We start from the raw sequence: 15,065 nt of genomic DNA, 5'->3' as shown, positions 1-15,065 counted from the left end.
AGTAATCCAGTTTGGGGAAAATGAGCAAAAACTACGTAGATTATCTTGTATTGACGGAGGTTATTTTTCAAAAAAATAAGCACATATCTTACAGAGGATTTGTTTAACGTATGGTGTACTAGTTATTTAGACACTGTGAGGCTAAGATTCTTCGATTGCGATGAATTATGTGGCATATTTTTCTGTTGGAAATAAACTGTAGAATGAATAAAAAAAAAGGGGGAATGCCACTTGGTTTTTGGGGATGCATGTTTCTTTCCCTGGATATTATGTGTAAAACAAATTACCTCAACCTCTATTCTTCTTGTTGTTATTTGATCTCGGAGCAGAAACTTAGTGTACGGCGAACATCTCTCTGTGATCCCAAAGCCATTTCTGTTTCTCCTTTCCTGTGCACAGTTGTTTTTATTGTTTTATAACTTAAAAATAAAAAAGGGTCAGCAAAACACTTTCACATTCGGTCCACTTTTAGTGTGTGGTGAGAGCAGTATAGTTCATTATTTAGGCACACGTAGATTGTTATAGGACCACACTTAGCACACATGCAGTGGTGAAACGTGTGTTAATGCATTTATAAGCACTATATAAAATGCTGCTTTCTCATGCTCATATTAGTCTGGGACAGTGTTTCAAAGTGAAGAAAAACTAAATGGCATTTATTATGGAAAACAGTTGCAGCAGCGATGGCACCTTTACTTTGTTTTCTAACATGCAGTAACCAGTGGCTTCCATTGGCCCTAAACCGGTACTGAAAGTATAAATGAAAGTATAAATTTGAAATAGAACAGAATCCACATTAAAATCTAAAACAGTTCAGCAGTGGTTTGGACTGAAGCATAGTGTATTTAAAGGACAATGCCACCATATGTCCCCTCCACTGTTCAATAATAATAATAACACCATTATTAATGCCATCTTCACTCTGGTGCATCTTGCACCAGAATTGGAATTAGTACGTTTTTGCACACACACACACACACACACACCAATTAGTGATAGTGAATTTGTTTATCTACATTTAACTTCCATTCTTATTACACACGAGTGAGTGGTGGGCAGCACCTTCCCTTCCCGAGGGACAATGGAGGGGATCGGGTGCCTTGCTCAGGGGCACCCCAGCCCTATGGCACCATCCCAGGATTGAGCGAGCGACCTTCAGGTTACAAGTTAAATTCCTTTACTCTTTGCCACCACCAGTGACTTTAATTGCACAGTTATTAGAGGAAAATGCACTTATATACATGCATACTGTTTAATACAAGGGAAATGTGTACATTTTTTCACAACAGGGAAATATTATCCAACATATATGTATGTATTTGTTATTCCTAACAAAATGAGTATGTTCATCCCACCGAATTAAACAAAACATATGTGATTTATGTTAGAACTGACGAACAAACAACGTCATACCTGTGCACGTTCACCAGAAACTCCTTCTTTTTTTACGTTGTGACGTCAGAATATGTCGACGTAGGGACGACGCAAAAGCGTAGGATGTAGCACAGTCCGTGGCTAGCGAGCTGCTAGTAACGGTAGGACGTCCGAAAATATACCGACGCCGTGATTAATATCTGTTTCACTACATGTCTGAGTAAGTATGAGACTCATTGGTGATATTTCATTCTCGCGTGGCTAATTTCAAACTGACACGTCTGTGTTTAATTGACCCAGACTGAGCTATGTCTGGTTAGCTCGGTGGCTAAACATCCAGAGGAAACCAACGGCACCCTGGACGCTAACAGGGCTACCTAGTTAGCAATAGTTAGCCACAATTAATTAATAATGAGCAAGCTGTGTTGACTCAAGCGCTGGGTTATTTATTGCGAGTCAACAGACGTGAGTTTATTACAAACCCAGCGACACATCGGTGATTTTACGTCACTAGCAAAATAAGATGATAAGCATAGCAACAGCTATGGAGAGTTAGCTTGTGTGAAGACACGCTGAGTACGATGTGGAGCATCTGTAAATCTCCCTCAGACCAGAACGTGCTGCTTCTTCTGGAACTAGGTCAGTCTCATGTCAGCTGGAACAACAGAATATTCTATTCCTGTGTCAATATTAGCTGATTTACCGTCTCGTGTCGAGAAGAACGTGTTAAAAACCACAAAATGTTTGGTGCCAAGGACATCGGTCTTTGGGAGAATGGATGTAGGGTTAGATTTGTGAGCCGACATCGTCGTGTCATTACACTGATTGTTAAAATGTTAATGTAATCAAGATAAAACACAGGCGCTTGTTTGTTTTTGTTTTGTTGCACCGTTATAAAGAGTATAGTTTGATCATGAAGTTTTAAAAATCACAGTCCATTCAAACGCGTCTTAAGATGAGCTGCATGCATCCATGTTGTATTTATTCAACATTGCATAATATGATAATGAATAATAATAATAATCATTGTGTTTTGCAGGTTGTGCCTCTTTTTACCCGACAGGTTGTTTTTCACCAGATGTGATGCATCTGCAAGACATCAGCAGCTGAATGGAAGCATTCAAAGCCTTTCATGAGTGAGGTAGGTTCAAAAGAGTGTGTGGGTGTGTGTGTGCGCATGTGTACAACATGAATAAATGAATGAATGAATGAATGAACAGGTATTACATACAGTACAAGTCTGACATGCATCCTTAGAGCTGATCATAAAAAGCATATTCTGAGGTTGTTTTTGGACACAGATTTGGTCAAAATCGTTTCCCTCCATAAAAGCTCCGCCCTCAGGACACATTAGAGACCTCCACAGCTGACACCTGCTGTTGTGTTCCACTACTTTTCCCATATATTATGTCGTCATTTTGTTTTTGTAGCCACCACCAAAGAATGAACTCTAATCATCCTATTATTTTTTTCTGGAATGGCTAAACTCTTATTTCCTGTTACATCAGTGTAAGTAGAGCTTTGATTCCCCTCTTTTTTCCCTCTAGACAGTCAGACTCTCAGTCAATGTTATCGTTTTTATTGTTGTAGAGTAGAAATTGCATCCATGTGTATTTGCATACTGCCTGCAGTTGCGATGTTTTAATGCCAGATGTCAACAGCCATACTTGACACTACTACTCACTTGTGATTAGACGGATGTTAGTAACAAGCAAATGAAGCTTCTGTGAAGCATTGATCCACTTGAGCCAATTGTTTTGAAAATGGGTTCATTACTCGAAGCTTCAGATGGAGTGACCTCTCCTGGCAAAGTGCACGCTTTTAATTACACACACACACACCCACACCTCACACACACACCTCAATGAAGCAGTGTTGGAGAAGATATTTTACTTTTTGACCGTTTGTTCTGAAGCATCTTTGCGTTCTTCACCCTTGGATTTATTGAATATATCTTATGTTCCATTTTACAAATAAAGATGTATTATTGAGGAGAGGGTGATTATGTGGGATTGTTTTTTTTTAAATTGAGCTGGTTTTTCTTTTTGCTCCACGTTTTGAAAACACTCCCTCACAAGCAACAGTGCCAGTGAATCACCCAAATGGACCGCAGACCAGTCAGGTGATTCATTCAGGCAGTGAGGCAGCAGTTGCTGCTTGCCATATCATATATCATGAGATTTTTTTTTCTTCCTCACACCAAAGCAAGCTTTGAAGCGGTGGTTCTGTGTAAATGTAGTTAACCGTTTGAAGCGACGTATCAAAGCTTCAGTGTCACGCTGTCATTGCAGTTCACTTTTATGAGACCCCATTATGCTTGGCTGTGTTTTTATCAGGAGGTTGTGCGTCCGAGTGATGTACTATGGGGTATGACGTTACGAGGTTTCAAGGGGAGGTGGATGAGGACCTGCTGTGCCCCATATGTAGTGGAGTGTTAGAAGAGCCAGTGCAGGTAAGAACCATGACTCATTCTTAAAAAGTGATGTCAGATTTTCAGGTTGTTTTTTTGTTTTTCACGTTTCCCTCTTTTCTTCTCCAGGCTCCACACTGCGAGCATGCCTTCTGCAACGCCTGTATAACACAATGGTTTGCCCAGCAGCAGATTTGTCCCGTTGACCGCACAGTGGTGACGTTAGCGCACCTCCGGCCTGTGCCTCGCATCATGCGCAACATGCTGTCCAAGCTCCAGATCAGCTGTGACAATGCAACCTTTGGCTGTACGGCCACGCTGAGGCTGGACCAGCTGCAGTCACACCTCAAGGACTGTGAGCACAACCCCAAAAGGCCGGTCAACTGTGAGGAGGGTTGCGGGTGAGTGGCTTCCGTTTGGCAGGACGCGTAAAATTCAGAGTAATCGATTATGAATTCCTCATCACAATCAATAAAACATCTGTCAAACAACATCGTGGCCTGTTCTCTGTGAAGTCGTCCGCTCACTTTACCACTTCTTTCAGGCTGGAGATGCCCAAAGACGAACAACCCAACCACAACTGCATCAAACATCTGCGGAGCGTTGTTCAGCAGCAACAGACCAAGATTTCAGATCTGGAGAAAACGGTGGCGGAGCATAAACACCAGTTAGGGGAACAAGTAAGGACACTTGTTCACTGATGTGTCATTAACCAGAACAAGCATCTGTTGGTCAAATAACCCACTACTCACTGTCGTTCAGACGGATACTTCATCATCATTTAACGTCTAAAAAGCAAGCGGAGCAGTTATTTTTCTCATCTGCTGAAGCGACATGGCCTTTATTTTTGGACATTTTTGTGTAACTGTGTCTTTGTGTAAATTTGTGCGTTTGGAATTCTCATAATTGAATGTGGAGCTGATGTTTGAACTGCACTCCATCTGTTCTGCGATCTGTGTCCTCCATGGGTCAGACTGCTCTACTCACACAGACATGATGATTCCCTTCATTAACACATCATCTTTGTCAGAATCTGCACAAGCTAAAGGAACTGTAGCATTTGTTAGAAATCCATTAAGAGTGAAACTACCTGTGACACCATGATAAATATACTTTTTTATTTTTTTCCATGTTCTTGCTCAGTAATATACTCCTGTTTTAACGTCGGTCCTTTTTCTTTTCCAGAAACGAGACATTCAGCTGCTCAAAGCCTACATGAGAGCGATCCGCAGTGCTAACCCCAACCTGCAGAACCTGGAGGAGAGCATCGAGTACAACGAGATTTTAGAGTAAGTGATGCTTTTATTTGTTTTCTCTCACTTGTTATTCCAAGATCAAATTTGTAGTAGTAGAGCAGATTAGCAACTGGAAAGAAGCACCAAAATTTGACTTAATGTACCTCTTGGGTCAAAATGGTGCAATTTCCAACTATGTTTTACATCAGAATTTAATTTCCTCAGCAGATTTCAGTGATTTTAATGTCAAATTATGAGTAAAAATTTAAATGAATCAATCAGAAATCCTTTTTATATCTATTTCTGCCATTTACTAAAATAATGAACAAAATTTTTATTCGCATTACAGATGTGAATGTGAAAAATAAATTGTCTATTTTTGAACATTTGTAGTAAATGTTTTGCTGGAATAATGTTGTGTTTGTATATATTTTCTACATTATTTTAGAAAATAATCAATAGTGTAAATGGCAGAAAAAGGATTTATAATTTAGAATGTTTACCTATCATTTTACACCAAAATTCAGATGTAAAAAAACGGTTTGAAAGTGACATTTTGAAAATGACGTGGCTAATTCCAAAGAATTTTAGTGCGTCTTTGAAAGATTTTCCTGTAAAAAAAAAATGCAATGATCTGCTCTACTGTGGAGACTGCTGCAGCTTTGGTTTTCACCTTTGTGAACGTTCCCATCAGGTGGGTGAACTCCATGCAGCCCGCCCGCGTGACGCGCTGGGGCGGCATGATCTCCACCCCCGACGCCGTGCTCCAGGCCGTCATCAAGCGCTCCCTCATCGACAGCGGCTGCCCTTTGTCCGTCGTCAACGACCTGATAGAAAACGCCCACGAGCGCAACTGGCCGCAGGGGCTGGCGACCCTGGAGGTGCGGCAGATGAACAGGCGTTACTACGAGAACTACGTCGCCAAGCGTATTCCGGGCAAGCAGGCGGTGGTGGTGATGGCCTGTGAGAATCAGCATATGGGGGAGGACATGATCCTGGAGCCAGGTCTGGTCATGATCTTTGCTCACGGCGTGGAGGAGATCTTATAACTGTACGGGCGAAGCTGAGCCGATCCAGAGACAAGTGGGATTGTTTTTGCTCGGCGGAGTTCTGCTGTGACCGAGTAGGTTTCTCCTCGTCTGAATAAATCTGGCTTATTTAAAAAAAACAAATCTAAGAGCTCCTCAGCTTCATACCTATGCCTTAAAGTAAGGACAAATATGTCATAAACCTGACAAAATAGAAACTTAATCTGACTGATATCTAAGATAGAAGGTAAGATGTGATGTTTACAAGGTTTATATTTAGTGCATTATATGATCTGATTGTTCTGCTCCATGTCCTCATGTAATAAGTTGAGCCCCCAATGAAATCAGTTGTATAAATGCTTGTAAATACAAATACTATATTGAAATATAAATGTCATTCTCTTATTCCCTTTACTGTAATTAGGTTTCGTCTGCTTCTGTTACCGTTTGCTTGGACGTCGTCGGCTCTGAAATTTTCTTGTCGCTTATTTTTTTTTAGGTTCCTGTGAATATTTTATAAGACGTTGTGCTTCTCAGTTTAGATTGTCCAAAACCTTCTGTGCCATTCATTTTTATTTATTGTGTTGCCTTTTACACGGACGTGCTTGAAGGTGTTAATCATTTTGATGTGTGGAAATCTGCCTTTTTTGGTGCATTTTGAAGTTCACTGCAAGAAGAAGAAGAAGAAGAATTGATTTTGTGTTTTCATTGTTGCCTCAGTTGTATGTATATACATACGTTCTCTGTATGTTGGGTCCAGTTGAATTGTTAAATTGAAAGTTTAACATTTAGGGTTTTACCTATGTATAATGACTTTTATCTGACAAATCGTAAATCAGGTGATCCTGAATCTTTAGACACTGATGTCATCACTCTTCACACTTAGCATTAATACATTTATTCACTGAGAACCACAGCTTGGAGATTGTAAAAAAGCAAAAAAAAAACTCTTACGGCTTTTGAGAGATTCACTATTAGTCACTTATTGCTGTAATAAGACAAGACTCCAGACGTGCGGTAGAAAAGCTCATTAAAGTGCAGTAAACAGATCCGTATCCGAATTGTGCTCTTCATTCTGATCCCTGTTAATGTTTTTTTTTGTTGTTGTTTTGTTTGTGTGTCTGTTATGTGCCGTGTTGTACAGACAAGGAAGTAATAAAAAAAATGTCACATTTCATCCTGAAAGGTGCAGTTCCCGTCATTGCCACAGCATGTCCTCGGCGATTCATTTCTCTCTAGAGTGACAGCAGCCGATGATGGATTAGCTGATCAAAGACTAATAATTAAATAATTGGTACGTTTTGAGAACCTGGGGGTGAGGGACGGTGAGCAGGACCTTTGGGCTGTGAAAATGCTGTTGAATCATAAAAAACTCTTTGGTAGGAGCCTCTGACTGATCTGACTCTTTTTCACTGTCTAACCCGACACCCACATGATTTCCATGTCTGTTTCCTCGTCTGTAGCCGACTCGCTCCTCATTGTGTGGACTAATCCTTCACCATTGTGGTTCATGGAATGTGAAAATCATGTGCTCAACCAAACGCTGTGGCTCCGCTTTTGTCTGCACACAGTCGTCATATGTGATGTGGTCGGTCGGTATGAGACACAACAACAGTCTCTATGTTGGTCAGACATGTTTAGGAGCAGATTTGAGGTTAATAATGCAGAATGTGTAGCACAGATACTGAAGTACTGGCGTCCGTGGGTGAAGGCTGCGAGAAATAAAGGTGGAAATCCTGCAATAAAAGTGTTGAAAATGTGATTAATACAGAAAATATGAAAGTAAAAACTACACGTGCAATATTTTTTTATATTTCATACATTTACAGTTATGTATGTATTCATGTTCTCATGTTGAAGCTAACTAGCGCTTTTTTTTCCGTAATCGGTTAGTCTGTCGATTATTTTCTCAGTTAATCGTTTGGTCCATAAAATGTCAGAAAATGTTTGTCAAACACGGAAATGACGATGTTCTTGAATGTCTTGTTTTGTCCACAAACCAAAATGATTCCGTTTTAATGATTTCTTTCTTACGTGGAGCAAAGAAACGAAGAAAATATTCACATTTGCGAAGCTAAAACAATCCGAAATCTTGTTTTAATCATGAAAAATCTTCAAACTAGTCAAAATAGTTGACGATTAATTTAGTAATAATCGATTTATCGGTTAATTGATTCAGCTCTACATGTGTGGTGCTTTTATTGGGCTCTTGTTCAGTCCCGACAGTCACAAGACAGCTAGCTACGCTAATGCTAATTGAAAATTTATAAAAATGGCATTGTGCCTAATGAGGTTGCGCAGTGTATGTATTGTGTTAGCTCTGCGCTAATGCTAATCGTTTGGTCGACCACACTTTAAGTCACTATATCTCATTGAAAAATGCATCAAGGTAAACTCAACCTGAATGAACCATCTCTACTGTTTGGTGCAGCTCCACTGTTGTTACGGCCCTGACCAACATCAGTACTGCAGTAACACAACAGGTCAAAAACATATTTGCTGTTTCACAATCATCAACAATATTTGGTCAAGAAATTGTACTTAACGTGATTTGTTCTGAATGTTGTACTTTATGAATTATGCAAACCAGGTTTATTATGAACAGACGTCTCAACCGTTTGGTAGAGGTCTGTATCTGAAATACTGTAGGGTCTAATTAAAAAATATATATATATATATTGATTGTTGTTATTGTTATCGTAAGTGAATAAAAATGCAAATAAATAATATTTCCTTTGCTTTTTTCTTGGTGCGTACCTTAAAGGGTTAAAGCTGCTCTGGGTTCAACATTGTCTGCCTTTATTTTCTCACACTCTGAAACGTAAGAACATGTCCTGGTTCATATGTATGGAAGAAGTAATTAAGCCTTTTAATTCATACATATACCTCATATACCTAATGTCATACATATACCTCATATACCTAATGTCATACATATACCTCATATACCTAATGTCATACATATACCTCATATACCTAATGTCATACATATACCTCATATACCTAATGTCATACATATACCTCTTATTATGCAGTGGGATAAACGTGAGCTGAGGTGATCGTCTCTAATCTGAGTAAAGATGATGGTATAACGTGATGCGTCCTCGTCATATTATAATATTTCTAACCTGTTTTCCATAGAGTTGTTTTTAAACAACATCTATGTTGTTAGACTCATCGTCGCCTGTGTTCATCATCATCCACGTCCTCAGTTCTTCATACACTCTAACGTATACATTTATGATGCAGTAGTTTTGTTTCTAACAGTTTGTAGACGATCAGTCAACATATGTGTTCACTTCTCACTTATATGTTACATAATATAAATGTATAATAATATAATGTCTCTCTGACCACTGTATGAAGGGAGAATGGTTTGTGTCAATGTTTAGTTAGGGTGTGTGTGTGTGTGTGTGTGTGTGTGTGTGTGTGTGTGTGTGTGTGTGTGTGTGTGTGTGTGTGTGTGTGTGTGTGTGTGTGTGTGTGGAGGTGCATAATGGCTGGTGTGGCGGCATCGCAGACTGTAAACACAAATCGACACGGTGGACTGATGTGAAACGCAAAGCCCAGTACACGTACAGCCACCACCACCAGGGGGCGCCTCTATTGGTTGCAAAAATAACAACAATCTTCCTCTCATTTGATTTAAAATGTCCGTAAACATTACCTCAGTCTCTGGATCCAGGACTTCTTCGATGAAACGAGATCCTTATTTTTCTTAAATCGTGTTCCAATATAGAGGAAAATAAACAATAACAAATACTATTATTTTCTTGATTGGTCCATAAAATGTCAGAAAACGTAAAAAACAAATGTTGATCGGAGTCTGTCAAACCTGGAAATGATGATGTTCTTGAGTGTCACGACCCTGTGGCCGTATTTCAGATTAGAAATTAGAAATGACATTAGAAATTAGTGTTCCACTAATCTATAGAGGAATATATATATATATATATATATTATTACTATTTTTTTTTTTAATAAAACATTTTTTGACACCAACCGGCCGAGGCAGATGGCCGGCACATTTATGAGTCTGCACCTTGCGTGTCGAATTATCACGGACCCTGGTATGCTAGCGGTGTCAGGGTCCTGTAGTATCCCACTTCACCATCGGGTGGCGGTACAAGCCTGGACGCAGGGAGCAGGACGCATTCGTACCAAAGAAGAAGAAGACGAGAACGACACTACAGCTCCCTCAGTCGGGCGACTATCCTTAGCCACTACTTCTTCTAGTTGTTGGAATGTTTTTTTTTTTCTGCTTTGTGAGCCCAGGGGCTTATACTCCGCCTACTGGTGGTGGTGGGGGGCGGATATTTGACATGGACGTATATATCAGCGGTTTCTGTGTACACTGCCTTGAGATAGAGAGTGTACAGTTACTACATTCAAATTCAAAATACAGAGGTCTTTTTGGGGATTTTTTTCTGACGTAACTGGCAACCCGTGGTTGCTCGGCAGCTGAGACTCTACTGACTGCACCTTTGAAAAAAAAAAAAAAAAAATTGCAAAGGGCCCCCCCACCCCACAACAACACTAGAAACGGCCCTGAACAGTTCACACAGCTGTGCGTACTTTGAATGAGAGCAACTCTGCAGATAGATGCACGCTGGTGTGTGTGTTTGTGTGTGTGTGTGTGTGTGCGTGCGTGTGTGTGTGTGTGTGTGTGTGTGTGTGTGTGGTTTACAGAGAGGATATTCCTGTGAAGCACCGCCTCATCTCTCTCTCTCTCTCTCTCTCTCTCTCTCTCTCTCTCTCTCTCTCTCTCTCTCTCTCTCTCTCTCTCTCTCTGTGCGCGGACCTCCTGCCTCCATTTAAAGTTAACGGCCACTTCGCCTCGCGCCGGAACGCAGGAGGATTTCTTCTTCTTCTTCTTCTTCTTCTTCTCCGTTTGTTGACGAGTCACGTGAAGAGGTGTCGACACAGAGGTAAACATAAACAACAACAGCAGCATAAAGGTGCAGGTTTGACGCATTGATTGAAGTTTGCAGCTCTTCTTCAGCTGCACAATCATCACAATCATCACAATCATCGCTGATTCTGCTGATTCTGCTGATTCTGCTGCTGATGTCAACAACTGCATTAACGTGTAAGGAGCTGCATGTGTGTGTGTGTGTGTGTGTGTGTGTGTGTGTGTGTGTGTGTGACAGAGTCAGTATTAGAGGAGCTGCAGTCCACGGGGCAGAGGGTGTGTGTGTGTGTGTGTGTGTGTGTGTGTGTGTGTGTGTGTGTGTGTGTGTGTGTGTGTGTGTGTGTGTTGAATCGTAATGCACGGAGCTCTCTTTGCCTTCTTCCTTTTTAATCCTCTAATGTGTGATGGTTGTTAATGTTGTCACTCTGCTGCTGCTTCACAGCTTCAGCTTCTTCTTCTTCTTCTTCTTCTTCTTCTTCTTCTTCTTCTTCTTCTTCTTCTTCTTCTTCTCTGTGTCCATCTGTCACATCAGAACTATGCAGGAGCTCCTAAAATAGTTTGTTGTAAAGGTCTTCACTATATGTTTTACTTCAAGTGACCAACAGATGGTACAACTGTGTGAGTGTCATGTGTTTTCAACATAGACGTTTGTTTTCATTGTTAAATATAATATAATGACTTCACAAAAGAATCAGTGGATTTTGATAATTCTGGGGATAAAATGTCAGATAAATAGAGTCTAACAGTCTTTGCTTAAGTCATTTAATAACATGTGCTGTGTTTTCACAGCTCATAACTATGACATCAATACATATTAAACACATGTTATACTGATATTAAAGGTGCCATATGTAAGATTGTGGCCAAAAACAGTTACTACATTCAAATTCAAAATACTGAGGTCTTTTAGGTTTAGTTTTCTGACATAACTGGCAACCCGTGGTTGCTCGGCAGCTGAGGCTCTACTGACTGCAATGGTTGGTAGACGGCTGTAGGTGGCGCCACATGCCGAAACATGATTTCACAACATAAACATGATTTTCAGTCTGCAAAAGATTTTTTTTAATGCAAATATTTTGTCTGTACTGTTGTTGTTGGTGAGTTCAGTTTGTTATATGAACATTATTCCTGAGTCTCTGTGACATATTAGGAGGATTTGATCATTTATTACATAATGCACCTTTAAATACAATTATATGTAGATCATTTTGAATCAGGGAGAAAAAAAAAGTCCAATATTTGCCAGTATACAGTCCTAGTGCCACGCGGCCATTCCAGGTCCTCACAGTTTATCTTAAATAAGATTTGTGTTTCACTTTAAGAATATTTATCCTAAGTAACGTGTTTTTGTAACATTAGATCACATGTTTCCTCTGAATTGTCTAAATGTGTATGAATTAAATGAAGATAGAGCGTCGTAAATACAATGTGATGTACTTTTACTGTCCTTATGGGGACATTCATTTGTACATAACATTTAATGCCTTCACAAAAACAAAACAAAACACTCTAAATAAACACCATATACACTTTATACACATTGGCCACACCTGATACTCATAATAAATACTTAGATAGATAGTAGAGGATGGTGAACATGTCTCTCATGTGTTTCACGTGATCATTAATTGTTGACTTAACTGTTAATTTGAGGAAAATGATGAGTGTGTGAACAGGAAAAACAAGTCTCGTGTTTATTTTCGGGGTTTGTTTGTTGCTGTTTTTCTGCTCAGCTTCATTTCCAGTGTTGACGCGTCTGCAAGTGTCAAATCATCAATCCTGAGCCTACGGTTAAAGTTCAGTTGTAAACAGACCGTGGACGTTAGCTCCTGCTGTGCGACCGTGATCTATATAACAGTTCACTTCTCCAAATACACAACAGTGGTTGTGTTTTTATTTTGCTGTTAACTTGAGCGATTATGGTTTGAAAGATGTGACGTTTAATGGCTTTAATATCTGACTCTGTCTCTGTGTCTCATATGAGACGTGAAAACACACCATCAACGTCTCTGTTGTTACGACTGCAAGTCTGGGCAAGTTTGAGGTTGTTCTTTTTCTTCTTCTTCTTCTTTTTTTGAACGCAGCATGGTGTGCTACCACACTGCCTACACACACACACACACACAAACACACGCACACACACACACACACACACACACACACACACCCAAAAACCCTATTATATAAGTCACATTCAAGTCTGAACTCTGGGTGAAAGACAGTTCTCAGTTCTACACATTTCAAAGAAATCCATGATTCATACTCTGGGGAATGTCTTTGTCTAAATAATGATGGTTTGTGTTATTCACAGTTATTTACAGTTATTTACCTACTGTAACCGGGACCTTCTCTTCTTTGCATGCCACTCAAATCGTAGAATATTAGCATACAGTGAAGCACGAACCCTTTTTAAAAATAGCCTCAAAAAGGACTTTGTCATGACTTTAGTCATTAAGTTTATCTGCGTAATCTGTAGCGTAAAACAATGTGGACAGTGATGTGAAGCATTGTTTAAAAAAAGATAAGATTTACTGAACTAAGGTGAAGATAAAACCAACAAGAGGGACGTGTGAACAACACAGTGGAACATTTGGTGCTTTTTTTGGGCTCTATTGAAATGATTAGAGTCAACGCCCCCACAAGTCAAGTCATGGTCAGAAAAAAGTCATTGAATCTGGACAAAACTTGGTTAATTTTTCAGGCTTATTCCAAAGTTTCTTGACGACTTTTTGGGAGAATTTTTGACGCAAGAGAAAGTGGCCAAAATTGTGTTAAATGCTACATTTTTCATTTTTCGTGTCTAAGTCGCACATAGTTGTTCCGATTTTAACCAAACTTGGTACACTGGTTACTCTCATGATTCCAAACAAATTTCCCATGTACTTCCATTAGCTCCGCCCACCCAGAAGGCAGCCATTTTGGAAAACCTAAAATGGCTAGTCTATGCATTTGAATAAACTCGTACTAGCATGTTTGAGCTAACTGTGCCAACTCCGTACATATGTTCTAGACAAGTTAATGATTCAAAGTTATGAAAGTATTTTCTCTACGTCAAAAGGCCTCAGCGCTCCGACAAAGTTGACGTTAAAATGGCAGGAAAACGACTTTAAAATTCCACGTTTTGAAAAAGCTTTAACGAAAACAGAACTACATGAAATATCTCACAGTGATCAGATATGAAGAGTTATTAATCTTATTATTTTCCCCGGAAATTAATTGTGTTTTTGAGACCTTTGCTATGATCTAAAACTCCCACGTTTTTTAAGACAATTGGAAGTGGGAGGGGCTCAACTTTATTTATAGAGCGCTTTAGGCAGCTATAGCTGGGACAAAGTGCTTAACAGTACAATAAATAAAACATAACAAATATTGAAATAAAAGCTTTTATTAGGTGATTTTCTTTTTTAATTAAAAAAAAAAGTTTCACGTACATGAACGGAAAAAAGTCAATGACGATTTTGCCATAAGTCCTAGAGGAAGACCGCCATCTTGGACTGAACAGCTATTTTTCTTTTTTTTGCCATTTTCAGCAAACTTGAGCTTTGGTCTGCTTTGAACAGAAACGATGTCACGTTATTCGTATATACTGTAAAACTTTGGCTTTGTCAAGCAATACTATCAGCGTTTGTGTGTATACAGAGGCAGTGCAGGAGCTCAAACTGCTGAATTATGTGTCCGCTTCTTTGGTGTTTTCAGTCAAACTCAAACCTGTTTGCAACAAGTTTGCCATCCGATTTATTAGCATCATGTTGTGTCATCATGTTGTGTGTGTGTGTGTGTGTGTATTTGAACAAACTTGTCAATCGAACAAACGATGTCACATTATTTGTATCTACTGCATCCTTCATACATGTTATACCATAAAGTGAGGCACGAACCCTAAAGTAGCCTCAAATGTCATGACTTTAGTCTTTAGTCGTTCCATTTGTCTGCGTTATCTATATCACAAAACAGTGAAGCATCATTTAAAGGTGCATTATGTAATAAATGATAAAATCCTCCTAATATGTCACAGAGATTCAGGAATAATGTTCATATAACAAACTGAACTCACCAACAACAACAGTACAGACAAAATATTTTGCAGACTGCAAATCATGTTTATG

At 39.5% G+C, this 15,065-nt stretch overlaps 1 protein-coding gene across 1 annotated transcript; it reads left to right on the top strand.

Annotated features, from left to right (window-relative positions):
- The first annotated feature begins 1,499 nt into the window (after positions 1 to 1,499).
- On the top strand, positions 1,500 to 7,176 carry rnf41 (ring finger protein 41). The gene is made up of 7 exons (XM_083894518.1): positions 1,500 to 1,594; positions 2,414 to 2,515; positions 3,711 to 3,826; positions 3,914 to 4,185; positions 4,329 to 4,464; positions 4,970 to 5,073; positions 5,714 to 7,176. Exons 3-7 carry the CDS (start codon positions 3,737 to 3,739, stop codon positions 6,066 to 6,068), a joined length of 957 nt encoding a protein of 318 aa, XP_083750644.1. The 5' UTR covers positions 1,500 to 1,594; positions 2,414 to 2,515; positions 3,711 to 3,736; the 3' UTR covers positions 6,069 to 7,176.
- The last annotated feature ends 7,889 nt before the right edge of the window (positions 7,177 to 15,065 follow it).

The sequence above is a fragment of the Microchirus variegatus genome (assembly GCF_963457635.1).
Source record: "Microchirus variegatus genome assembly, chromosome: 9".
Taxonomy (NCBI): Eukaryota; Metazoa; Chordata; class Actinopteri; order Pleuronectiformes; family Soleidae; genus Microchirus; species Microchirus variegatus.
The sequence above is the reverse complement of the archived record's forward strand: the minus strand, read 5'-3'. Positions and strand labels throughout refer to the sequence as shown.

Coding starts and splice junctions, on each gene's coding strand:
- rnf41 (XM_083894518.1), top strand. CDS start 3,737: ATGGGGTATGACGTTACGAGGTTTCAAGGGGAGGTGGATGAGGACCTG. Junction 4,186..4,328: donor AACTGTGAGGAGGGTTGCGG/GTGAGTGGCTTC, acceptor CACTTCTTTCAG/GCTGGAGATGCCCAAAGACG. Junction 4,465..4,969: donor AACACCAGTTAGGGGAACAA/GTAAGGACACTT, acceptor TTTCTTTTCCAG/AAACGAGACATTCAGCTGCT.